This window comes from Lepisosteus oculatus, chromosome 13 (assembly GCF_040954835.1).
Source record: "Lepisosteus oculatus isolate fLepOcu1 chromosome 13, fLepOcu1.hap2, whole genome shotgun sequence".
NCBI classification, from domain to species: domain Eukaryota; kingdom Metazoa; phylum Chordata; class Actinopteri; order Semionotiformes; family Lepisosteidae; genus Lepisosteus; species Lepisosteus oculatus.
Window position 1 is genome coordinate 14,399,567 of NC_090708.1, and position 27,779 is coordinate 14,427,345.

At 37.3% G+C, this 27,779-nt stretch overlaps 1 protein-coding gene across 1 annotated transcript in view; it reads left to right on the forward strand.

Moving 5' to 3' along the window:
* Positions 1-27,779, forward strand: part of fndc3ba (fibronectin type III domain containing 3Ba) — a 166,330-nt gene that overhangs the window by 131,053 nt on the left and 7,498 nt on the right. The window contains exons 18-25 of the mRNA XM_069197403.1: positions 10-115; positions 2,670-2,842; positions 4,315-4,428; positions 5,435-5,584; positions 9,122-9,402; positions 14,989-15,204; positions 21,781-21,947; positions 23,192-23,319. Coding sequence (XP_069053504.1) covers positions 10-115; positions 2,670-2,842; positions 4,315-4,428; positions 5,435-5,584; positions 9,122-9,402; positions 14,989-15,204; positions 21,781-21,947; positions 23,192-23,319 — 1,335 coding nt within the window. The remainder of the gene's footprint in view (positions 1-9; positions 116-2,669; positions 2,843-4,314; positions 4,429-5,434; positions 5,585-9,121; positions 9,403-14,988; positions 15,205-21,780; positions 21,948-23,191; positions 23,320-27,779) is intronic.

Consider the following 27,779-nt stretch of genomic DNA (forward strand, 5'->3'; position numbering starts at 1 on the left):
TTTCTGCAGTGTTCTGAAAGCCTGCCAGTTCGCACACTAAGTGTTGCTCCAGGTCCATGTCAACCCCCAAGAATCATAGGCAAAGTCAGACATAAGGAAGTACACTTACAGTGGGGTAAGTCGAGTTATCTTTTAATTTCTGTTCAGATCCTTCCCGGACTGATCCTCTACAAATGTGAATCATGCAGGGGGACTTTATATATCTATCTGTTTTCTAACCACATTATCCAATTCAGGGTCACGGGTGTGCCCTTTCCTGGTAATCAATGGGTGCAGGGAAGGGTATACCCTAAATGCGATGCCAGTCCATCACAGAGCACACACACACACACACCCGCATGCACTCACAGCAGGACCAATTTTCTAAGAAGACAATTAACCTGCTAGTATGTCTTCAGATAGCACCACGTAGATAGCGCCCCAGGTCTCAAATTGACCCACTGCACCACTATGCCACCCCCATAGCTGTAATTCATGGAATTAAGGTATTTTTTCAAATGCAGTAAAAAACATGGGCATCTGAGCTACCACCACAGCCACTATCAAATGAAACGGATGAGAAGATGTTGTTTACTACTTTGCTCTGAATCACGTATAAAAAACATAATCATAATTTCAAGGACAATAAGCTGTTTATAGGTAAAAAGAGCCATTTAAATCGAGAGGGTACAGCCTTTTGTATCCCTAGTGTTTGAGATTGAAATAGAACAATAAGCTTTGTTTAATAATTTTATGTACTGAGTGCAGATGCAACTTCTTCTGTTTTCACAGCTTGTGCATAAAACATCTATGAATTATTCCCGTCATTTCCTTTAAAACAATTAGGTTTGCATAAAAGGAATTGAAATGTAATTCACTATATTGCTTCTTTGTTTGATTGTGTTCAGCACTTTTTGCAGACCTTATAAGTGAATCTGCTCATGTATTACTGATATTTTGGATTTCCTTTAATGGTTGATCATAGTTGGGCTCTGAATCTGTGAATTACATTACGTTTCTTAGTAGAGTTCCCTCCTTAATCTGGTCTTAAAACTATAGCAGTTCTTTTCAGTTGTGGAATAATTTCTAACCTGTGGGCTATTACGTAATCTCAAATTGTTTTCTCTACACTTCCATTAAGTTTTCTTTTTTGTTTCTTGCTTTGTCTCCTTGTATCACTCTGACCTTGAGCAGTGCATGTACTTCCACCGAAACATCACATGGCAAAGCAATGTGCAATTTGCCTTGGTAGCGAAAAGCTATTGCTTATAGCCTGAGTCCTGCACGTATGTCTGTACAGGTGACGGGCAACAGAATGGAGAAAAAAGGGAGGCAGTAAAAGTGTCCTGCCTGAGCTCACGCACACCATCACGAATCAGCATTTCAGCGCTATGTAGAGATGGTGTCACCATGGCAACAGTTCATCAGTGAATGGATAACTAAACTGTACACATTTTCTGAAGTTCATCAGTCATCGTCATTCAGGAATCAAAAATCTAAAAACAGATCCAAAGACAAGCGTTGCTTGATCCTTGTTACAGTCTTCTTTATTTTGCTTAGCGGAGATGGGAGATTTTGTTGAAGTATCAAAAAAAATCAGTTTTCTCTTTTCAGCATGGAATAAACCTATTACTTGTTCCTTTGCAGCCTACTGACGCAGCTACACACCTGAACTACTCTATAATATTTTTCTTTAGAATTCCCCAAGAAATCCATTGTTTCTCCTCTGACCCGTCGAGATATTGCAATCAACTGAGTTCACATTCACACTTGTTCATGCTTGTTCATAAGGTTTAAATCCCTGAATTAATAAAATGGGATTTAGGAGATAACCTGATCTCAGGGGAAGGGAAGCTTCTGTGAAGTCATTTGTCTGATTTCCAGACAGTGCTATTCTAATTATGCATCTATAATAGTTGAATTGGAATATACGGAGCAATTATATTCTCCCGGACATACCCTTTTTATCTCTGTGCCTATTAAAATTCATGTCTGTAAACTGCAGTGAATCCTGAAGGCAGTCCTGTAGGGCGGCAGTTTGTTCCACTGTTACTGAAATGTCACTGCATACTCTGTGTGTCTGCCACGCTGAAAGAGTATCCTGGCACAGTCTTGCAGACATGCGTCTGCCTCCTGTAACTTATGTTAATTAAGTCACAGGACTATTGCTACGTTGAATGATACTGAAAACTTAACTACAGGGCTGGGCTTTAGACTCCTAACTGCAGGGTAATGTGTCCAAACCCCTAAAAGTAATGTTCCGTTCCACCCAGCTGTAAAAAATGAGTCCAGTACCAGCATCTTTACTGGGGGTAGGCTTTGGATGGACAAGCCCACCATTCATGGGGAAGTCAAGTGCCACCTTTTTCCCTTGCCCAGCAGAAACTGAAACATGTTCTGGCCTGATGAACAACTAGATTTGAGATGTAATTACTGCTGCCATTATAAGAAGACTGGTGATGTTTCTTTTTCTTGGGCTTTTGTATACAGTAGCTGTAACTCGCCTGACAGCCCGTAAAAGAACGAGTTTTATTTCTCGTCGTTCTCTCTAAAGACGAGCCCATCCTCCCTCTGCTGCCCAAAGACCAGAATGGCGTGAGGGAAATGTTTTCGGATGTGTTGTGGGTTTGTCATGGGCGATGAAGGAGAGGTAAAGGTCACTTAACGACCTGGGCTTTCTTTGTCTGCAGACTGTCCTGCCTCCGAGGGAGCCTGTGAAGTGACAGAGTATAGTCTGGAAATGAGTGAAGAGAACATGGAGCCCTCGGAGGTGTATCACGGCCCTGATTTGGAGTGCACCGTCAGCAGCCTGCTCCCCGGAGCCACATATAGCTTCAGAGTCCGAGCCGCCAACGAGGCTGGGGTGGGTAAACCCGGCCCATGAAGTCTCACCGCAGTGCCTGACTGGTGAAGTTTCCATGATGTTTATCCCAAAGCACATCGAAAATTGTGCCGGGGGGCAAGCCAGTGTTAATTCAATAGGGACACACACTAGGAGTGAATGTGCTCTAGAATGTGCTTGTTAGTGGAAATGTTTGTATTTTTGTAGACGTTTTTGAATGATCTTTTGTTTCATTTGCCTGCTCCCTTAGCTTGGGAGGATTTCTTGTTCATGAAAATGAAAAGTCAGATGCAACCTTTGGGAACACTACCCTGGATTTCAGAATTAAAAAAATACACAAGGAAGGGTTTTTCCCTACACATTTTTAATATGGCATATTTCCATTTATCTAAGAGAAGGCTTGCTCTGTCTGTTTGACTTAAGTCACTTTATGACTGTTTTGTAGTGTAATGCACAGTAGCATTAATGCATCACAAACTTTCAGCCTCTTCTGTGGTCGTGTCGCTGATAGTTTGAACTTTGCTTAATCCGCTCTGGAGACATGATTCAGACACTGTCGTTTTTTATCCTGACGACCACAGAAACAGTCAATGAATTCTGTTCTCTTCCAGATCCATGCTGTCCCTAGAGAACTACTTTCTGGGCAATCAGAAAATTTTTTGTTTTAAGTGGAGAAGCTGTAATGCGTAGATGTGACATAATTCATGTCATTGTCAAAAGTGCCCCGTAATTGGGCATTAAATATACACATGCCATGTTAGTTAGATGAAATGGCTTGTTTTTCCCTCGTTTTGGAGAAGACAGTTGTTAGGTATAACACTAAACGGATTTGACAAAAGTCTGCGGAAAGTGTTAAGCTACAGGTTGCCTATTTCTGCTTTGCCTGTGAAGAGCAAATTGATTACCCTTGTAATTTTATGTTCCATTCTTAATTAATCTCTATTGCTGTTAACTCATTTTTATTGTGAGCTCGATATTGTCTTGAAATGCAAGCATGAAATTGCACTTAGAAGAAAAACTCAGAACTTTTATCTGAATATAGTATTGGGTGTATTGAACACTAAGTACAATAAGTGAGCGAATGGGAGTTTATTATTGATTTATCTTGGATATTTTTCGCATCTGTACAAGTCTCTGTTTTCCTGACACAAGGTTGTAAAGATGGTTATCTGTTTGATCCTAATGTGCAAGCAAGAGGCTGTTTAGTTTGCAGTCTACATAATCCACAAAGCAGATTAAATATATGCACACGAAGGAGATCATCAATTTTTTTTGCTTTTTTAAGATCTTAGGAATGGATCTGTTTGAGAAATAAAATAAACAATGAAAATAGCTTAGTGTATACTGTGAACTTTTAACCTCATTATGCAGAGACAAAACCTGCTGGGGGTATGTGTTTAATTATCTTCGGTCTCTAGTATTTTCTGACACTTTTATTCAGATGGTTTCGTTATGACATCAGGAACTGAATGTTTCTTGCTGTGTTTTTCTAGTACGGTCCATATTCTGGAGCCACAGAGGTGACAACTGCAGCTGGGCCTCCAGGCCAGTGTAGGCCCCCCTGTCTGACCCTTACATCCAATACCTGCGTGCTGGTGAGCTGGGAGGTAAGTCCCGAAGAAGTCGTGGAGGGAGGTGATTTCATAGACATACTTGTTACTGAGAAACGCAAAGATTTTAAGTCATGTTGCATTTTCAGTTGATATTCTATAAAATAATGGCACTATAACATGGTGTAATTCCTGTAGTAAATAAGAAGAAAGTGTTGACTTTTCGTAACCCATTCATGAAGAATAAGGGTCCGGTTGATGTAGCTCTGTAGTGTCCATGTGATAAGTCAAATGGTAAATTCGGTTTGAGCTGCATAACTTCCTGCCATGGACACTGCCAATTACAGAAGCTGGATGCTGCTTGTAAAAGAATAAAGTATCCTGGAATACATTACATCAAAGGGATTGGCAGCTGAAGGGCACTGCAAATCGCAGGAGCTTCAGATGGTTTTTAACATAGATAAAACATGCCTTTCTGTACATCCCGATAGTTTGAAAAAGGTACAGAGGTAATTGCTACCCTGAACATTTCAATTTGTGCTATCAAATGGTTTCAATCTTTTGTAGTCCGGGGAGGAGAAAGCTCTTTGATTGCACAAGCCCCCACCCCCTCCCTCATACACACAAAAAAAAAATGCATGCAGCTCTTTGTGGCAGAAGAATGGGATCCACTGGCTTTTAAAGCGAATATTTTTCTTGATTAAGATTCTATATGTGAATATATATATTTAAACTGTGCAACAATGGAAATTAGGACACATTACAAATAGGACTGTGGCGTTTGCAGTCTCTTGGACAACAAGAGTACACAACAGGAGGCACTGTAACTGGAAATTTAATTCCCTAGAAACACACTGCATGATGTTGCTGTCAGTGTTGTTAATTATTCAAAGATTTAAACACATCATTTTTATAGTATTGCACAATATCACGTACAGCTAATAGAAGGTTACAGTAGGTGTCCATTCCAATCTGAAAGCTTTTTTTAGTTGCTACAGAATATACAACAAATATACCATATCTTCTCTCAGCAGTTGTCAGATGCTTGTTTCCTGTTTTCCAGAGCCCAGAGAACTCTGGGGCTGACATTTCAGAGTACAGGCTGGAGTGGAGTAAAGCAGAGGAGCCCCTGGAACTCATTTACTGTGGTACTGACACGCAGTATGAAATTTCAGATCTCGACGCAGCAACACCTTACTGCTGTAGACTACAGGTAATTATGCAGCCTGGACAATTCAAGTGATTTTGGGTTATTTTCAGAGTTCACAGCAATTACTAATCTACATTGTATCTATGAGTCTTTCAGGCTTTTTTAAAGTCCTAAGTTCTAAGATAATTGTGCAGGTGAGCAGAACAGTTATCTTTTTTTTTTATTTCTGACATGGGATTTTGATTTCTCACAATTTTTGTTGTGCATCACACCTGCAGTGCTTGTGTATCAATTCATAGATTCTCAGTGCTGACTGCAGCGTAATGTTTAATTAATTTGTTTTTTAAATTGGATATAATTCCGTAACAATGCACAACATGTTCTGGTCATAATATATTACAGACTGTATTTGCAAAAGATAATTTAGTACAGTACTGTTTAAGAGTTTTATACACTTTTATTCAACCTTATTGCTATAAAAAAACAATGCAGAAAACTTTAGTTCAGAAACATACAGCTATTTATGCCCAATGATGGATTCTTAAATTTCACAGTGCATAAACTGTGTTAATACAATGATGCAAAACTTTTTCTTTATCTCTGAAAATGACAGACAGGTCCTGACTACACCGCAAGACAGTGACCATTATTTTTCTGCATAGCGATTAAAACTTTATAGCACTATCAATCACACAAGAGCAGCGCACACTCTTTATCTTCCATTATCTTTGTGCTAAAGCGGAAGATCTCTTGCAGCACCAATTGCTTTCTAACAGTTTTCTATGCAGGCAATGTCAGGTAATTTATGGTGAAAGAAGTAATGTCAGTGACTGCAAGGGCAGGTGAACTCAGAGTGCTCTGTAACAGTTGAAATCCTCAGGTGAAGGTTTATCCTTTACACCAAGTTTGGTTTCTTCTTAGTGTCCATTCTACTGACTTGGCATTTCAGATGATGCTACATTGACTCATTTTACTTTGTCCAATGGAAAGAATATAAAATAGCCTCAAAAGTGAGACTGTATGGACCTCCCCTCACCTGTTCCTGTAACCTTGGCAATATCAGTTTGTCTCATGGTTTATAAAGAGGGTGTCAGATTAATCCTGAGAAAAGAGAACAGGTTATGCAGACATGTAGCTTCCTGAGGTAGGGGTTATAGTTATCTTCCGACAACAGACAACTGAGGAGAACAGTAAAAGAGCTCCTCAGATAGAATTTCCTTGAATTTTATATTTTATGTATGATTGTTTTTTAGTTTAGAGTCTGGAATTATTAATCCTCTCAATCTACCCTCCAAACTATGTAATGTGTAGAGAATGATCTATATTCTCATCTGACCTGCCCACCTGTTACTGCCACTAGACAAGCCCGGTGAGGCCTATGCAGAAGAGTTAGCACTGATTGGAGAAGTGTTGTACATCTCTCACTGACATCATTCACAGGCACTCCAAGCAGGTCTGAGAAACCCCTCAACTGCAGCAGCTCATGAATACCCTTAGCAAGCCCTGACAGCCATCAGCCAAACATAGACTTCCACATTGGAAACATGACCATATCACAAACACAGGCCAGAAAGATTTGGGCTGAGCCTGTACAATATGCTGTCCCTCTTTACTGGTAGAGCAGTCAAGAACTCCATATTGTAAATAGCGGGTTTCCTGATTGCTATTGATTGCAGTGCTATGGGATACAGACAGATGCTTGTGTCACAGCAGAACACTGGTCACTTTTAATGGAGCTACTATTCAGCCACATGTGCTTCTTAACATTAGTCGGTTATGGTCACCACACCTGATTCACAGACTGGTTTTTCACAACAGATGCAGTAAAAACCTTAATATAACTAACTTAAAACAAAGAGTTAAACCACAACAGTCCTAATTTCTCTTTAATTGTTATGCACTGAGGTGAGTTCTGTTTTCAGATATTGTATGCAGAAAGGTCAAGTTCAGAGTATACAATGCTTTGTGTCTCACATATTGAACCTTTTCCAGTGGGTTGACTAATCTCTCCTAAATATCGTATTTCATCCCCCCTTGCCTGTCTGTTACAATCAAGATACATTCACAGTACTGAAAGCATTCAGTCATAAAAATATGCTAATTGAAATTGCTGTTGTCTCTGAAGTGGATTTGAATAATTTTTATTTAGTGGAAAAAAAACATAGAGGAAAGAAGGGTTATATTTTTCCCTATTTATTCACCTGTAACTCATCTTTATCAATTCAGATAGATTTTGAAACCTGTGTACAGGCTGAATTCATTATTGATTTGCCATGCCTTTTTTCATAGAGTAAAGTAGGTTAACATTAAATTCAGTAAATGAGTTTATTAATTGAGTGTGATTGCAATATAGACCTATTGCACTGTGATGGGAGGGCTGGAGTACTAATATAACGTTAAAATCTCTCAGGAGTGTTAGGGGAACGTTTTTAAGGTTTACGAAGGCCTATAAAACAGTTATGTGCTGCATATTATATGTTCAATGTCCACATTTTATTCTGCCTTTCAGAATAGTAAAAATAAAGTGTCAATTTCCTTACACTATGTTATGTATCTGAAGGAGCACAGTGAGTAATGGCAGCAATGTTTAAAAGTGATTGTGACCACTGAGACAACTTCTATTTTCAGGCTAAGGCTAGCATGCAGACTAAGCAATTTCATTCTAAAAGCAAGGCAGTGTGTATATAATAGCAAGTGCTCATGGCCATGATTGGAGTGTTGGTAGATCCTCTGCTCATGCATGTGGAGCAGTGGCACTGTGGCTAAGGATCTGCGCCTGTGGCTGGAAGGTTGCCAGTTCAAATCCCACGTCCATCGGAGGAATCCAACTCCGTTGGGCCCATGAGCAAGGCCCTTAACCCCAGCTGCTCCAGGGGTGCCATATACAGTAAATGGCTGACCTTGCGCTCTAACCCCAAACTTCTCTCTTCCTGTCTGTGTGTCTCATGGAGAGCAAGTTGGGGTGAAAAGTCAAAGTGAAAAGACAAATTCCTAATACAAGAAATTGTATATGGCCAATAAAGTGATCTTATCTTATCACTTAACTGGATGTGTGAAATTTAACACTGAATGTACAAAATGCTGTGCTTCTAAATATATTCCAAAACTGATCAGGTTTGTCTTTTCTCCCATGTGAATGAATTAGCAGCTATAAAATGGGGAAGGACGGTGGCTGGCGGCCGGAAATGACAAGAGCATGCTGCCTTCAAGTTATTTTCCATAGCAACATAAAAACGAGATGGAGACCTTGGGGATGTTTAAAATGGGAAATTGCTGTGGAGATGGTTTTACTGTGTCTGGGTTGTAACACGAGGCAGTGGTGTTTCCTGCGTGAAACATACACATATTTTTAAATATAAAGGAACCCATCATGCTTTTCTGCAGAATTAACTGAATTAAAAATGAAGCTCTGTTAAAAAAGCATTCTGCCCTGTCTCAAGGGGGAGAAGTTCCCATCTAATCTTAGAGATGTACTGTATTTGGTTATTACTCAACGATTTTCCCAGTCCTTCAGTTGCTTCCTGTGTGTTTTTTTTAAATATGTTCTGGTTTTATCAGGAATAAAGAGACACTGAGTTCCTCTTCATTTTTTGGTTCCAGGCTGCCAACCAAGCAGGAGCAGGGTCCTACAGCGAGCTGGTGACATGCAGGACTCCTGCCTCTGTGCCTGACATGGTCTCCACGCTGTTTGTTTTAGACAGCGATCACATAGATGCACATTTAATTTCCCCCTCCACGTGCCTTGCTTTAAAATGGGAAGAGCCTTGCAATAATGGATCAGAAGTAATTTCATACACCATCGAACTGGGAGACAGTCAAATTATAGTGGACAATGTGACCTGCTATGTGGTTGAAGGGCTGCAGCCAGACAGTGAATACAGGTGAGCAAAGCCATTAAGCAATTTCACTCTTATATGTGCTGCTTGTATAAAACAAGCCATTACTGGTTTATTTTTTCCATTTAACTTTTCTGGGTAAAGCAATATCATACTTTTTTTTTCATAGGGTTGTGCTATAAATTTAAAAAAAGTAAACAGCATGTTCATTTCAATTTTCATGGTATTTCTACATTAATGCAGAACTACATCTTTCACTATATGTTTTGAGGGGACCCAAACCCCTTAATGATACATTCTCTGAATCAGCATGCAAAGCATTCGCGTATTTCAGATTGCCAGAAATACAGGGTTGTTTCGTGAGGAAGAAACTTGACCAAACTGACTGCGAGAACAACAAAAAAACATAATTTAATATATGAATGCTTGTTTGAAGTGTGACAGAGCCTGATTTTATCCATACCAGCAGAAACAAACCAGGCATTTCTGTATAAAGGTCACTTGTGGAATGGACAGCGATATGCTCAGTGTAAAAATATAATCATGGGTTGCAGTGCCCATCTGACAAGAGTGCCTGCTTCAGGAGCTGCGAGCTATGATTAACACCCTAGCTGTATGATTTTGATAACATTTTAATGCTCTGCCTTTTAAACTGATTCTGCAGCCAGAAGAATAATGATGGCTCTTAAAATATGCTGCAGTTATTTTACTGCATGGTTGTGCTGCCTCCTGAAGTATTGGGTGTTATCTGCGTCACTCAGACAGATCTTTACTATTTCTAACTTATTTGGACATTACATTAAAGGGTTTGTGTAAGTGATCACTTCACTCTGTGGAAGTATCTAACTTGTACAGCAAGCCTGATACACATTCTGATAAGGCTGATTAATGACATAATGTTTTCTCCATTGCTTGAACTTTTAAACTACCCTGTGATAATGCTTTCCTTCCCAGCAACAGCCTTCAGAAATAATGCTTTATTGCCCAGAAAAAGCAACTATTGTATGGAGCTGTAACTATTTGTATGCAGGTTAGGCAAGTCATAAAAGCATTGATATAGTGTTTCTTTGTCTAGCCAGACAGGACAGGTGTCTGATGGCAATAGGTCCAAGTGCTGTATCCAGGAGCTCCTGAAAAAAAAACACACTTACTGGTGAAGTGTCTGCTGTTCTTTAGAACAAGAAGTTTAGTGGTTTCACCAGTCATGTTTTTTTTAAGTTTCCTTCGATTGTTTAGCAGTCTTTTTATACAGTGGTTGACTTGATGCTTTCTTCAGTACTTAGTTGGACCTGCACACTCAGACATTCACAACACAATCCCAGCTGCTCATAGTAAACCTGGTTTCTTGTATCTTTCAGTATTAGCTTTCTGTTTACGGTCTTCTTCTGGTCAGTCCTGCTGACCGTTTTATACTCTAAAACTGTTTATTTAATAATTGATATGAATGTCCTTTGGGAAGCATAGTGGTACTGTGGTTACCATTGCTGCCTCACAGTGGGGGGGGCCCTGTGATGGAATCACGTTCCATTCAGAGTGTATCCTACCTGTGACCATTGCTTGCCAACTTCCCCGTGTCCCAGAATTGGTTGCAGAGGTTAGAAAATGGATGGATGGATTAACTTTGCAACACTAAGCATGCTAAAGGGAGTTCCAAGCTTAAGATAAAAGAATAACATGTTTTATTAATGGGCTTCAGCAGAATGATTTAATGTAAATGTCTTTGGACTTCCAATGCTTGTAAGGTACCACCAAATCTGTTTACTTCAATATCCTATAGATATACAGTATAGATACTTCTGTCTCAAAGGCATCTTCTCCCATTAAATGTCAATTAAATGTCTGTGTCAGTTAAGCATGCTATGTTACATTTCTAATGTGCACATCTGCAAAATGGTGATGCAGATTGGATTTAATTTAAGCAATGTCCTTAAAGAATTTTCACATTTGTCCTTCACAAATGCTTCCGAAAATAATGGAGCTCAAACTATTAACACCACTAGGTAACTATGGTTGCTATATATTCATGGAGCAATATCTTATATGTTAAAACCTATTTGATTGCTCCCTTATCTGGAATCGAACTCGGGACCCTGTGAGGCATTGGCACTAATTGTGGGTATATAGTGTAGATTACAGAACCTTGTGAGAAAGTGGCCATTAGAGAAAGAGCTTTCAGTAAATGATCCATAATTTAGTGGACTGTTCAACAAAACCAGTTATCAGTAAAGAAAATAAATTATCATGTGTCGGTTTTACTATTTTTTTTATTACATGTAGAATATTTTTTAAAAACACAATACAGGTTTTAGGTTTATTGATAAAAAAAACCACATAGTCTAAACATTATTGTTTCACTAAATGGAATGATAAGCAATTTAGAAAATGTCTGAACTTACTTTTGAAGTAGTACAGCAGTGCCACACAAGAAAAAGAGCATTGAGAAAATCTAGAAAGATGTTGATCCTCAATTTATTTCCATAAACAACTTGAGCCAGTGTTGCCTCCAAGTACTAACAGGAGCCCAGAAGTGTTTTTTCAAATTGCCTCATGTCCCTACTGTTTTTAAGGCTGATGTGGAATGGTCAGACAGCAGCAGTAAGTATACTCTAGGTGTCACTGGAAAGTCTAGCACTTTTGTCCTGACCTCAGAGATCTCTTTTGAACTTTTTAAATGTGTTACCTTAGAAGGAAGCCTTGTGCTCCACTGTCTGTAAAGTTTTTCTGAGAATATCAGTCTGTTCTATTAGTTTAGTCCTGTGAAAATACAATATTCTTGACTTCAAACCGTATTTCCTAATACAATGCGCCTACGCTGCTAGAAGTAAAAGTCTATCCAAAGGAGGCAGTTCTGTGTAGCAATGACATTTTGCCTTGATTTATAAGGACTATATTTATGGGTACAGAACCTGATAAAAAATATCTGTTATACTGCAAATCTTTACTCCTGTGTAAAACTCCTGATGCAGCAATAAAGCATAAACATTCCATAACTTGCCACAGTTTTTCTCTTCTTAGCTCTTACATAGTGTGTAAATCTATATACCAAGCCAGCTTCAGAAGACTACAAAAGCCAGAGGATGCTATGAAGAGAAATATAGTCATGATTTGAATGTTTTTTAGACTGGGTTTTCCATTTGTGGACTAGGAATGCAGTTATTGAAAATGGCCCATATTATTTTTAGAGATTATATATTAAAGAATTCCCAAGTTTTGACTTTGTGGGTTTAGAAAATAGTTAAAGGAACAAAGAAGGTGACCTGATCATTAAGCTTTTGAAGATATGCAGCTGCTAAATAGTGAAAGGTCTGATGTTTTCAGTCTTAAGTTAACACTTCTGAGCATTAAAAGAATGTACACAGAAAGATGTTTCATGCTGTGGTCAGCGTCAGTGGCTTTTGAAAGCATATTTTAACCCTGCTTTTTCTGACTCATGTTATCCCTTTCTTTTGAAGAGGAAAATGGCATAAGAAATGTCTTATTGTTAACACGTTTTCTTTAAACCAGTGGACAGCATGTTGCTGCTTACAGCTATACAAAAAATGGCTGCAAAAAAAAGTTATTACATCAGAATGCTATCAGATATAAAATGTTGAGTGGGTGATTAATTAAATTTAACTTTTAAACTTGACAGTAAAGCTTCCTTTAAGCTTTCATATAAAATCTAAAAAAAACGGACACTATAGTCTCTGTATTCACTTATTTTAATAAAACAAGTTCAGTTTGCCTTATTACACTCTACATTTTTCAGTAGAATTGCCCATAAATTTCATTTTGGTTAAAATGCATTGGTAATATTCTGGTATATTTTATTACTTTTTTGGGGCTTTAGTCCATTGTCACTTATGTTTATATCCATTTATATAATGCTCAAAGGTTCAACCCACCTAGTATATAAACCCTGTGTCCTCCAAGTCCGAGTCCAGAGCATACATTATCTATATTTTTGCAATTGGTAATAAGCAAGTATTCTCATTTCAATAGCATAACATATTGGTTTGCTGAATACAATTTTTAATGTATTTTTAATGGGAACATGGGAACAACAAGCACTTCCATAACAACCAACAGACACATAAGCTTGACTTAAATGTAAAGCTTGAAAAGGTTTTTTTTTCCTCAGGCACATTAAGTTTTAATACACTATATACCCCTTTAGGCTAATAAATTTAATTAAAATACACTCTTGGATCAGAAGATATTCATTATGTGTTTTAATTACATTAAGGAGACTCACTGCAAACTTTCTGCTTTACTTCCTAAGCACCCACATCGCCTACCAGACACAATCATTTTTCAAAGCTAGGTCTTTAAGACTCAGTTCAGATTTTTGCCTGAAATGTGAAACCTTGGACTCCTCTTTGATCCTAGTCTCAGTTCTAAACAGCTATGTTCAGAACTTCAGTTGGAAATCTTTCTTCCATCTCGAGTATGGTGCCTGATTATGTCCTGTGCCTCAAACTATCCTAGGATATATACTGTACAATTAATATGGTTCAGTGTTTCAGAAACTTTGCACCTGATACATTTATCATACAAGCTTCATATAATCTATTTGCGTTTTATTAAATAGCTGGAATTGCTGTGGTTCTTCAGGCAGCTGCAGACAATGCACATTAGATCAATGAGCATTTTAACTATCGGCTCTTTTTCATATTAATAGTTGTGGAAAAAAATAAAGTGAATTTAGGAAATTTCCTTAGTAGGTAACACATTTCTGGCAAGCCCCACTTGTTGATCTTGAATTTTGTGAAAGTTATTGGAGTGAATAAATGGTAAAAGCAAAATACAGAGTACAAAGCGGGTTTGTCGTTTATTTGAATTATCTTGATATAATTTTCATATAAATTACAAAGGAACGCTATATTTGTTTTGAGTGATTTTCATTCAGTGTGAAAATACTATCTCTTTTTTGTCAAAAGATTAGCTGTTTTCAAATGTATTGATGAATAAGGTGAATAAATAATTTATATTCACTCAGGAAATGCAATTGGTGCTTAATATAGAATACTTTGTTAGAAATAGACAACTTTTTATTTTTAATATTGTACCAATATTAATAAAGTACCCCCCATATTTGTACTTGTTTCACTCATTAAGTCTTGTTTTAAAATGTCAGATTAGTTATTATAGTATGCATATATTGAACAAATTTGACTTCTTAGTTTTTTCCTTTGCCTAGAACTTTAACTTTACAGGTTAAACTTTAACAGGTTTTGTTGCATTTGCATCCAAGTTTTTGTTGTCTTGGATGTTTACTGTTCTTATTTTAGGAAGAGTGCACTGCAGATTTTGATTAACATTGATTGCGTCGATATACTGTGTAATATGTCTGTTTTTGGAGTAATTGCCCTGCCTATATAGTGCTTGTATTCTCTTACAAGTCTTTGAGCTGTGTTGGTAACTTAATTTCCCCCTTGTGTCATCACTTGTTCAAATGTAGCGGTCTAACGTTTTACACCCCGCAAGGAAGGATTTTGTCTGCTTTTGTGCTGCAGTCTTTTGAAGCATTCTTGTTATACAGAATACAGAAATGTGTTTTCAGAATCTTCAGCTGAACCCGGGCTGCTTCCTCTCTGTGGTTCTCCCATTGGAGCTGGTCCTCACTGGCTTTGTTCTTGGCTTCGCTTGCAGCCTCAGGATCCGGGCCGTGAACGAGATCGGAGCCGGAGCTTTCTGCCAGCCCCTCCGGGTGCGGACCAGGCCGTTGCCCCCAGCACCCCCTCGGCTGGAGTGCGCCGCCGCGGGGCCCCAGAGCCTCAAACTAAAGTGGGGTGACAACAGCAACACCAAAATCCTCCTTACAGATGATGTGGCCTACGCCCTCCAGATCGAGGACAAGAACAGAAGGTAAGAGGCTCATCAAACTGCTGGGGTTGATAGATCTGCAGTAAGAAACAGCCAAACCAGTGCTTTAGTAGTTCAGGTGGGTAGCTGCGTCAGCATGCGTAGGCTGCAAAGGAACAAGTTTATTCCATGCTGAAAAAAAGAAGAAAGAAAACACAAACGTTTCGGCCGTGGAGCCTTCTTCGTGCTTTCCTCCTGAACTTCACTGTCTTTATTGCAAGCATGGATATGAAGGTGTTACATCTACAAAGGAGGTTTGGTGACTGTTGGGGCTGTTTAGATCTGGTCTTCAGAGATCTGAGTCTAGCTACAGTACATATGCTATGTACCGTATATTCCCATTTGCCAGTCAGACTTCTGTCTTTTTTCTTCTCGATTATTGATCACATTTATGAACATTAGGAAGGTTTCACACAAGATGAGGTCATTCGCCCCATCTGTCTTGTTTGGTTGCTAACAACTGATGCCAAGATCTAATTTAGTCAGGTGTCAGGTTCACCAGCATGGCTGGGTAGCTTTTTCCATAACCCAACAGCCTTTAAAACTAACAAGTTTAAAGTATTGGTTTTCATTGGGTCTAAAAGGTAGAAGCTTTAGTTCAGTTTATTTTTGTAATAAAACCTTTTTGAAAAAGATGTGTTTCTCTAGGACGGTTTTTCTGTCTTTATTTTTATCTGCATGTCTGTGTGTTATTTAGAAAAAAACTATGGAAAACTACCAGTTTTTCAGGGTATTTTTTTAGATTGCAATGTAATTTGATTCTTTGAAGCAGTGTTTTTAAGTGTACTTTAAAGTTTCTTTGTATTTTTAAAAACACATTAGAATCCCGGATAGGCCTAAAACCATAACTAATTTAATGAAATACAGAACCACTCACTGAACTCCGAAGTTAAATTGAAAAGAAAAGGTTGCCTTTAACTGCAGTTTAATGAGTGTTGCGGTTGTGGTAGCACCACCACTTAAGCTTAAGTGAGCACATTTGCTTCTACTCGTTAGCTTCAGACAGTTGGCTTTTCTGTGCAATCTCTCTGAATCCATTGTGTAATGTATAAGACTGAATTATCTGAGTTAAAAATAGTGCCGTATTTGACATCCAGCTCAAGCAGACTTTCATATATGGATCCAAGATGCTGTTTTTAAGTTTTCATTCAAAGGCAAAGAGCAGGATTTCAAGACTTTATTAAGACAGAGTGTAAACAATTCCTTACAAATGTACCTTGATTTGTTTGACATTTACTTAATAAGTTTGACTGTTCCGTTCAGTAAAGAAGAGGCCATTAATTTATAATGTGTTAGAAGAAAGAATTTGCAGTATACATTAGTTTTAAAAGGATGTCTGTCTTCTAAATACTGTAGAAAATTATAATTTAAAACCTGTGCATTTAAGAATTTTCTTTTTTCAGTATTTGTATTTTTGTATGCCACAGTACAACCATCTCTTAGTACTGTTTTACTAAATATTTGATGTATGTGCTCTTATTGTTTTTCTCTTTCAGGTGTTCTAAGTAGCAATCTACTACTCAGTTCTGCACATTTCGCCTTCTGTAAACATTTCTTGTAGAAATGCAGTTCAGATAAAAGAATAGCATAAAGAGCAAGTCTAAAAACTTTTGTCTATTCGTTTAAGATAGATACAGCTGTCTCTAGTTCCAGCAACTCTTATTGTTAAGTTTGTTATTGCTTCCCATGGGCAATAGATGAAGGCTCTAATGCCTTATGGAATTATGAGATAGAGCCAAATCACATTTTCAGGTTCATAAACAAGGCGAGCAAGGAATATAATAATAACAACAACAACAACAACAACAATAATAATAATAATAAATCATTATTTCATGTGATTAAATCATCTTCTTTCATAGATCTGGCAAACATTTCATTCACTGATCACTGTTTTTCATGTGTTATTTTTATTATTTAAAATTATGATTAACACTCTTCTTTAAGCACACAACCCTATGCTATCCGCATGTTACACAGTACTGTTCTTTGATTTAAGGTCTTTGAATTTGAAATCCCCATTTAAATTTCTTTCTCATTCTGAAACAACTTAGTGATATGAATAGATTTTTGTGTTTAAGCTATTTGATTCAACAGGGAATGTCTCTGTGGTTGAGTCTGAACAGAGGTTTTGACTCTGTGCAAGCTTTAAGTCTGAGCCTTCATTAGATGACAAATTATATGAGTAATGTTGTTCCGAATGGCCTATAAGCAATTTCTGTCTTCTATGAAGACATTTCAAATGCATCTACCCTATCACTTTAGAGGACATTGATTGATGAAAACCAATACTGATAGCTTTTGGAAATCAAATTACCTTCATCCAGTATCTGTCTCGAAGGTACCCTATGATATAGTTATGTGTGCTTTGAGCTCAGAACGGCAATATAAGATGAGCAGTTTTTGAACTAATATAAAATATATGGATTACCTCTTGAGTGAAAATGACACTCAGGTTTGTCTGTTTGTTCAAAAACTGCAAGGGGGTGCATGCAGTTTAAAGGGTCATGTACAGTTCATTTCCTTGAAAATGAAATACTGTGTGCAGGGAAACATAACAAACAAAACTTTGTAGAGAAGCAAAGTATTAAATCTTTGCAGCAGGTGATGAAGGTTTAATTCCTACTGATGCCTTTTGGGATGGCATCCAAATTGAATCTTGAGCTGCAGTTAGTTTTCAGAGCCCAATCACAAGGAAGGAAAAAGGGCACTTTCCATGAGGAACATAAAGCCCACTTCCATAAATAGATTGGCTATAGAGGAAAATTAACATCCGAACAACACAAATGAGCACTAATGTGAAAAGTTGGAGATACTCATATCTGTATGCCAGATATTGTTGCATAACAACATTACACAAAAAAGGCGATGAAGTGTGGCAACTACAAAAATGGTGTCGCTTGGAGTATTGATTATTGATTAATTAATTGATTGATTAATTAATTCCAGCAGTTCAAAAAACATCTTTCACTTTCTCATATAGTACTTTTTATTCTCATTCTTGCCTTTCAGTGTTAAATACCAGCAGCAGCAAGCATTACGATGTCCAGACCCAGTCTTTGTCAAAACACAAACTCATTGAATAGGGTGTGCCAGAAAGACTTTATTACTTAAATCCTTGCTTTTAAACAAATAGTGGTTCACAATATTTTGCTGTCATTCCTTTTTGTAATGAGAACCTTTCAAGGATTTCTTTTCTTACAGCTGTACTTAAAGCAGATTTGGGGTTTTAATGGCAGTTGCTGCTGTGCACTTCTTTCTTCTACCATCAAAACCAAAAGTGCAGGGAAGAGAGCAGAAAAAAATATTGAAGCTAAGAACCCCAGCAAGAGGAAAAAAAAGCAATTCCAGTATTTACCTGCAATGAATGACAAAATAAAACCATTCCATTGTAGAGTTGAGAGACCATCTGCAAGACAAAGTGTGAAATTTACAAAATACCTCCTTACAGCATTGGTAACTTATTATATTCGTTGGATGTGAATGCTTTTATTCCTCAAGCAGTTCATTATTCTCGAAGGGTTCTGACATAAAATGTGTTCTTGAAAGTTTTTATGACACTCCTACATTGGCATTATTGCCAAAGGAAATAGAAGTAAGAATTAGATTAAGTACATACAGATTTCAGTATCATGTCAAGCAGTGATGCTTGGAAATCTTTTGTTGAGAGTTACTGATATACTGTTTAGAGAGTTTGTTGTGAGTGGATAGAGTGATAAATATATACAATGCATTTTATATACTGTACATTTTAGAGGTATAAAATCCTCAAAAAGTTTGAAAGCAACAGCAACACATGAAAGCACCACCACACACAGCCTCTGCCTATGCTTAAGAGCAAATTTCAGAAGGACATAAAGGAAATTTGTGACTCATTGAAATCCAATATTTACTTTTTTCAAGGAGCCCAAGGCCAATAGTTGACCTATTGGTTTTTGTGTAATTGTAATGCATTTCAACATGGGTATAGACCAGAGAACAAATGTGGCCTTGAGTGTGAAGAAGATTTTGGAAGATTCACACTGGCATTAGAGAAGGAGAAGGTGATTTAGCGTGAAACTCTGAGGACAGGGTATATCTGCACAACTAGACTAGTGGGTCGCGAGGCCAGTGGGTATCCTGGGTTAAATTGAGGGTACCTCCTCCCTTCTGGAGAGTAAGCCAGTCCTTCTGGAATCTATATGGGAATTCAGCCCAGTCATTTAACTGTGTTGTTCACGGGCACAGACACCAGTATCTGCAAGGACTGAAACCCACAGATCATGCCACAGTGCAAGCAGGAATTCACAACTCTTTACTGCCCCCTATCCCATAAAACTTAAAGGGTCTTGAGAATTTCAAACCATCCCCTTCTCTCGATGAAACTGCCTACCTCTGGTTCTTTAGCTCATTCTTCTTATTAAGAGGTTTTGTGTAGGTTTTATTTTTTAGACTTTGCAGTGATAAAAAGGAGAAAAAAAGAAGTTAACCCCAGTGTGTCATAGACTTTTGTTTCTTGTCTGTATCTTTTTATCCCATCTTGTTTGAATATAAAAGCTAAAGACACCCTTTGATCAAATATAGAAGTTTAATATGCGGATCACATTTTATGTTCTCTGTGGATAATTAAATAAGGAAGCACATTTTTACCCCTGAAAATTAATCTATAGCCATAGCTCTTCCTAGATATAGGTAGATTATATAGGTATAATCTGTGGACATAGTTAATCCTAGGACAAAGTATTTTGTTTTTTATAGAATAAAGAATTACACTTGCTTACTGCAGTAAATTAATCCCACTTACGGTGGGATTTGCAAAGATAATGTAAGAACATAAATGTTATGAACAAGAGGAGACCTATAGAGCCCATTTGGTAGTTAGTTTTTAATTAATCCAAGGGTATCATCCAACCATTTCTTGAAAGGAGCCAGGCCTCTGAGCTTAATGCTTAGAAATGGATCAGAAAACTCATTTTTGATTTCTTTCAGTCTTTTTTCTTTTCTGCTAAACCATGTCTGTGGTAAAATTGTCATCAATCATGCTTCCAGTCTTTCCCTAGTGTATTATCTTTGCTGTTTTATAGAGTTTGAATTAATCATTTCAAAAGAGCATTGAAGAACACTTGGACTCCTTTAACTGTTTTTAATTATTGTCTCGCAGAAAGTCTCGATAGCTGTAATTAGAACAAACTGATAGGTAGAAATGTGTACTTGGTTTTGAGACTGATGGCAAAGTTAATATAGTATTGTATACCTTTATAAAGATTTACCTTTATACTGAGAGTGGAATTGCAAGATGTTTAATTTTCATTTTTGCATATTTTATTTGCATAGTACTGCTCCCTGGCTGTTCCTGATGAATAAGGTTGACACCAATGACCCCTGAACTAGTCAGGCAGGGTGCAGGCATTTCCCCAGGATATATTAATTATTTCTTTGGTCCTTTTATCCTTTTTATCAGCCCATCTTTACTGTTTATATTTACTGTTTACGGGGAAGTGCTGCTTATATTTATAATTGTTTTTTTACATAGTTGGGCTGAGATGCTCTTTCATTTTAACAAAGCCCTGCTGTTAAAATTCAATCAAGTATGGCAAATTCATGGTCTTAATTCAGTGTGTTCTAGCTTTGTAAATTGGAATTGAGAGTTTGGAGGGGAGACAAATTTAAATAATTGTAAGATCACAGGCTGTTTTTTGTAGCCGTATTTTTTTTCTCTGTAATACTTAATGGCAGTGTGTTTTATGTGTTGATTTGCGCTGTGTTCTAACAGCGGAATGTAAAGACAATAAAACTGGATAAAAGGTCACGCGTTCTTAATTAGGACACCCCCAAAAAAACAGCTTGGTCATGATTCATCTTTAGTATTTTAATAGAAAGCTCTAGGGACAGGACAGTAGCCCCCATCCTCAGGCTTTCCAGCAGCCCCAGGAAAATGCAGGCTCTGTTTAGATTTAGCTTTATTATATACCTAAGTACATAGTGTTAATTATGTGCCGTAATGAAAGAAGGGAAGAAGTGTATTGAATGGGAGACTAACATGCTCCTTTGTGAATTGTGTTTTGTTTGGTGGTTGTTTACTCAGTCCCTAATTGTGAGAATTCTGCTGATCTGCTCTCCTGCCAAGCTCTCACAGACAGCACAGTCATAATTCATAATTAAGAGTCTGAATAACACAAGCCTTATCATATGGGCTTTAATTCCACAAATGCCTACCGCCTGTTGTGGTGTTTTGAGCTGCTACAGGACAAACATTACAGCTGCCAGGTCTTTCGAGAGACTTCCTCTATGTACTGTATGTGTGTACATTTGTATATACAGTACATACAGTATATACAAACCCAGATTGCCTTTTCCCCCATAGTTTGTATTAAAATATTAGAATTCTAAGCAGATTAATGCTAATTCAAATGAATAGTCTTGGCTCTAATTTTAATATCATAATTAATTTTTTACACAAAAGAAAAGATGACAAATTACACAAATTACACAAGGCTCTCAGAGGTTTGCCTGGAATTACCACCGACACTGCCAAAACCGTATAAGCCTAGCACACACAGTGTAGGTATATACTCATTAGATTGTGTTATTTTCCCTTAGGTTTGTAACTATCTACCGGGGCCCAAGCCACACCTACAAGGTACAGAGGTTGACAGAGTCGACAAGCTACAGTTTCAGAATACAGGCTGTGAGCGACGCAGGAGAAGGTCCATTCTCTGAGACGTACACCTTCAGCACAACCAAACTGGTGCCACCTGCTCTCAAAGGTAAAGGATATACAAGCATCCACTGATATGCTTCAGTCAATATTCTTCAGTCAGGATATTAAGGATATTTTTATCAGGGTTTTATTGTGGGGACCAGGGATGTGCAGAGCCGGGTGGCTACACTGGCTTACACTGGCTTAAGCCCCAGCCCCTTTGCCCTCATTGGCCCAAGTGCCCTTTTTTGCTTGTAGAAAAAAACTCCAATCAATTTTTTTTGTTACTTGATGATTCTACATCCCTATTTAGTATGGATGTCCCATTAGGGGGGGGGAAATTGGACCTAATTGATCTCATCTGAGCACAAGTGCCCACCTCCTGTTCGTTGTAAAAGGCGGAGAAAAAAAGCAGCGATAAGCAATGTATGCTACTACACCTGTGGAGGCCATGTTAAACATTTTTGAACAGTGAGAAGATACACAGAATTTTCAGAAGGACAGTACAAACGTAACATACCAAGGGTGTCGTATTGAGCACTTTGTGTTTAAGAGACTATTTTCATTCACCTATTCTAGGTTTGCAGACTGATGAACTCGCCACATTATTGTCTGCACGGTTACTTAGCTAGCTAGATTTGAGATTTCCTTAAGAAAAATTAGTTAACTGAGTCGACAAAACAGTCTTTTTGTATTTGATATAAACAGCTCACATGCATATTCTTAGTTGTATAAATATGGTTCAGTCACAAACAGAAGAGCATGCCTTCAAAAGTCACATCCAAACTTCCCGTAAAATGAAAGCACACAGAAATACAAGCGGGCAATGATTTGTGTCCAGGATACTCTAATGTAACAAATCCTGCCCCAGAAAGTGCCCCTTCTTCTCTTTTGAGCCACTGCCCACCAAAAGGTTTCTGCACATCTCTGGTGGGGACCTATGTCAGCCTGCAAGCCTACAGAGTGACAGACAAAAGTTAGTTCTTCACTGTAAAGTAAAGAAGAAGCATGTTTCAGCCGTCTTCTTCCGATGTGACATCTCATATGAGCATATGATACTGTAGGGTTATCATGGTAAAAGAAGGATGCTTTTGTGATTAGCATCATTGCAGTTCACCCCAGTAAAGTATATTCTCATGTAATTGCTTTGGGATTTATGGCCTAATTGTGATATATATTAAAAATAATTTAGTATGTGCTAAATTAGCAATCTGTTTTACACTCTTGTAACTTGTTTTTGCAATTGGTTTCACATTCTGTGTCCTTTTTACTGCAAGTAGCTGTATATAAGTGCTTATTTTATGCTTCTAGCTCCTAGAGTAGCCCAACTTGAAGGAAACGCTTGTGAAGTCACATGGGAAGCAGTCCCACCAATGAGAGGAGACCCCATCAACTACATTCTGCAAGTCTTGGTTGGGAGAGAATCAGAGTACAAACAGGTGAGTTATCATTACCGATTTTGTATCTCAGTTAAGTTTTTCATCAAAGGCCTCTGTTATGTATGCTGAGAACATAACAGCTGCTATTGATTACAAATACTCATTTTTAATACATCTCAGTAGATATTACATCCTGTTTACAGCTACTTTATTCCAAATGTATTGTTGGATAGATTATATTTCAATACATTACTTTTTGATGTAACAAGCATCCAGTCACACATTCATGTCAATTCACAAAAGCCCTTTGCCTTTGCTGTTTATACACAGCTGTGCTTTGCAATATTTTACTCATCATCCAGTTTTTCCTTTATAAAGAATCAGATCTCTTGTATGTGTAGAAAGAGTAGTCTTTTAAAATGAATGTGGTGAGGAACAAATGATATTAATATTGGGGATCCAACAATGAGTCAATTAAATCTGATTGATAAACATGATGGATTAGGTACTATAACATATCATATTGGCGGCTCATGACAGTACATATAACTTTGTTTTTGTTCTCACTTTAAGTTTCTTGTCTGATGTGATGTGAAAATTGCTTTATGACAATCCTGTTTTCTCACCCAAAACCAAGCTGCATTAACAGATAAAGTTGATATAATAGAAAGCATTCATAAAAGCATAGAGAAATTTTTGTATACTCATAGAATAAATATATTCTAAGTGCTGATTTTTCTGAGTTCACGGTGGTTTATGTTTGTATATCATATTCTATTTATACAACTGTCTAAATAAATTTAGTATCTGTTGCCTTGAGTTTGAATAGACAATACATACAATCAAGTTTATCAACCATTCTAACAGTCCCTGATATAAAGGATAGGGCCATTATAGAATGCCAGTTCATTCAGTGCTTCAAAGGTACAGTTTCTCGCAAAATCTTTGAGAAAAAATGATATATAGGATAGCTGTGTAAATTTACACTTAAGGAAACAAATATATATGCATATATATGCAATTTCATAGAAGTGAAATTGAACCTCCTGCGGAAACAACCTTTGTAACTCCCAGGTAGATAATGTGTTTGTAATATAATAACATTTTAAGTGCGTTATTAGACATGGCAAACTGTGCTTTAGAAAAGACTAAGTTTGTTTTTAGAAGTTGGCAACAGCACTAAAATTAAGTTAGAGGAGAGTATTTTTCTGTTTGTTTTTTGTGATAAGGATTTTTATTGATATGTGACTGACATCTCTTCACACATGCTGAGTGTTTATGAATGAGTTCTCACAGTGAACAACCTTCTGGCTCTCTTGTTGTTAAGTATAGAGACACCTTCCTTTGATTTAATGATACTTGATAAAAGTAGTCGAAATTTTGGATGCCAAATATGCCAAGGTCCTTTGCCGAAATTGCAGTGCTGTACTTCTTTGCTCTTGTTCTGTTAGCTGAAAGATTGTCCCTGTGACATAACCATTGTAATGATCAATAAGCATTTCATCAGTTTTCAGTTTGGTCATGCTCTTAAAGCTGCACGGAAACAAAGTAAACCTTATTAATCACATATTCAACCCGATATTCTTTGAAGATTAGAATACTCAAGTGTTTTTGAGTACTCAAGACCCATGTTTTAAAATGGGCAACGTTCGTTAGGAAACATTTGCCTGATTAATGGCTGTTAATGTGCACTGTAATTATTACACAATTGGATTTTGAATTTTTAGCAGCTTGAAGAGAAAGTTGAAGTTTAATTAGCACTCTGATATAACCTGATATCTGGCAAATGCCAGTAAAAGATAGTGAATTAGAGTTATTTTAATATCCATCTAGCTGGTAAGGAGAGCTGACATCTCTGAAGACATTAAATTATAGTGATATAACTTTTAGCTTTTATGGCTCTTTTATAGCCACTTAATGTTAGAGAAGATTTTGTCCTCATTTTTTTTCTGTTAACGCTTATAAAATGTATCACAACATTATGAGATGTTACTGGAATATTAATTGGGCATGCTTGCTACATTTCCTTGTGTTTTATTCTAAGAACACAGAGTATTGCTGAAGTGCCGATGATAAGATATATCTCTGGGGCCAGGCCATTGTGTGTTTTTGTAAATTAAAGCATAAAAGCTGTAGATTATGAGGTTTCTAACAATTTAAGCCTCATACATTTCATTCGCCCACTGCTGTTGTATTCTGCATTATTGCTTTAGTGCGCAGCTCTGTCATTTCAATGAGAAGTTCATTTCAGCTTGCGTTTCCGATTGCATTAATAATGGGAAAAGAAGGGTAATTGCTCATGTTCTCGCTGCATAATTTTTTTAATTAAAGAATTTTCCAATAGGTATCCCTCATCATCCATGTAATTGACAGGATTTGGGTGTGCTTTTTTAGAGGAAGTTTTTACTCAGCAGTTTGTAAAGTCAGTAAATTAAAAAAGCCCTGGGGGTCTTTCAAGAAGATGTCAGGGGAGCAGTAATGATGACTTAAGCTTCCTACTGTATATGTATATGCAGCTGTGCCTGACCACATTTATGTATAGTTCATATCCCTGTGCATATTTTCCAAGCTGCTATATCCCCTTCTAAATACCCATGACCTTTCAAATATGTTGCAGAACTGCAGAAAAGAAATAGCTTCTCCTGTTTTCAAAGTGATTGTTTAATTATTACCCTTTTCATCTACTTGCATAAACCCAGTGATACCTTGACCCTTTACAGTTTTAACAGAGCATAAAATATATGTGGACGTGCTGTAGCATTTTTGGATTTTGTTCACAGTCATTTTCAATTGTTGATTTGGTAAGTGTGCCATACTGTATAAATGTATATAGACCTTTGTACTTGTACATTGTACAATCTGGTCCTTCTGATGATTAACATGGCTGTTTAAATCAGAGCTTATTCTGCATTAATAATGAGAAATATTCCTTACATTTAAACAGAACCTTTCAGCCCAACAGGATCTCAAACACATTGTGCCATTAGATTCTACCAGAATACATACACTACTGACTCACCTGACTTTTTTTAATCTTTCATTTTATAATCTTGTTAGATCAAGTTAGACAGTCCTGCATTTACATAGTGAACTTATTTAAGATATTATTGTGGCTATAGGCAAAAATGCATGCAGAAAGCATTTTTTCTTATATGTGGAATTAATGTTTTTCAGTCCCATTTTACTGTTTAAAGGTGTGGGGTATTCAACTATAAATGTCATGTATAATGTACTAAGGAAAGGAACTTATATTGTATTGAAATGAAAAATAATTTCTCTCAGACACATTTATGAGACGTTCTGCGCACTACAACAGGGACATAAGCCAGAAAATAAACAGATTGTATAATTCTTCTCACAGGGGTACTTAGAATTCCCTCCGGCTCTCTTTGTCAGCCTATGCAGTTATTTTTTATGAATTGAAATAGATGTATTTATAAATAATTACTTCCTGTGATGTCTGCAGTGGATTTTTTTTTTCCACCAGTTTTAATTGGTGCTGCATTCTCCAGCTGCTTAGTAAATACTTTAATTCACAGCCAGGGAATAACACTGTTCTGTTTACCAAAAAAAAACATCTTACTAATCCTGGAGACAGAGGAGTATCACACATTTAAAACTTTGTAAACAATCTTTTACAGAGGCACTTTATTACAATTTGAAAAATTACAACAGGACTTATTTTTGGCAAGTAATGCCTTCTTTCAGCATCTTCAATTGAGGGGGGAGCTAAACACATTAGTCAAGACTCAGTCTCTACCATTATTACCATCTCCTCTGACTACCATGCTGAGGGAAATCACAGGAACACAGAAAATCTTACCCAAGATCTATACAGTACATGCCTCCCTGGGTGAAGATTTATATCCCAAGGCATAAATAGAAAAGGGATTTACATTTTGACTCTCATAAACTTTTTGAAAAACTGTATTTTTAATGTAGTGCTCAATCCAGTTTAATCAGTATAAAATATTCAATGGAGTTCATCACGCAGCTAAAAGATTGATCTCCTTTGGCCACATGTAGTGGATAGCTACATTCATGTCTTATAGCATAACCCATCAATTATTCAGTTTTGGAAGAAAATTTTAGATAATGTATCGGTTTTCTTGGGCTGTAACATTGCCATCTCCCCAGCTGCTTAATTGGTGATCTTTCATCTGGTGACTTGTCTCTGGTAACTATTTTACTTCCACTCACAACAGCAAAAAAGGTGAAGCAATTCCATTTACCGGTGGCTTAACGTTATAACCAAATTACAAAGGTAATGCAAGCTGGGAGATAATTTCAATACCAATGTTTAAATAAATTGACTGCCCTCTTTGAGCAGATGACCATTAGCCGAGATCAGCAAAAGAATGCTGATTTACGTGCAGTACTGCAGCCTTGTGGTGGCCTAAATCATGCTCCAGACTCAAGAGGGGGCCGTCATAGATGCCTCTGAGAGTGTTGTGGATATAAGCTATTTGAGAAATAGGAAGCTGCATTGGCATGCAAACACACAATGTCTGAAAAAGAGC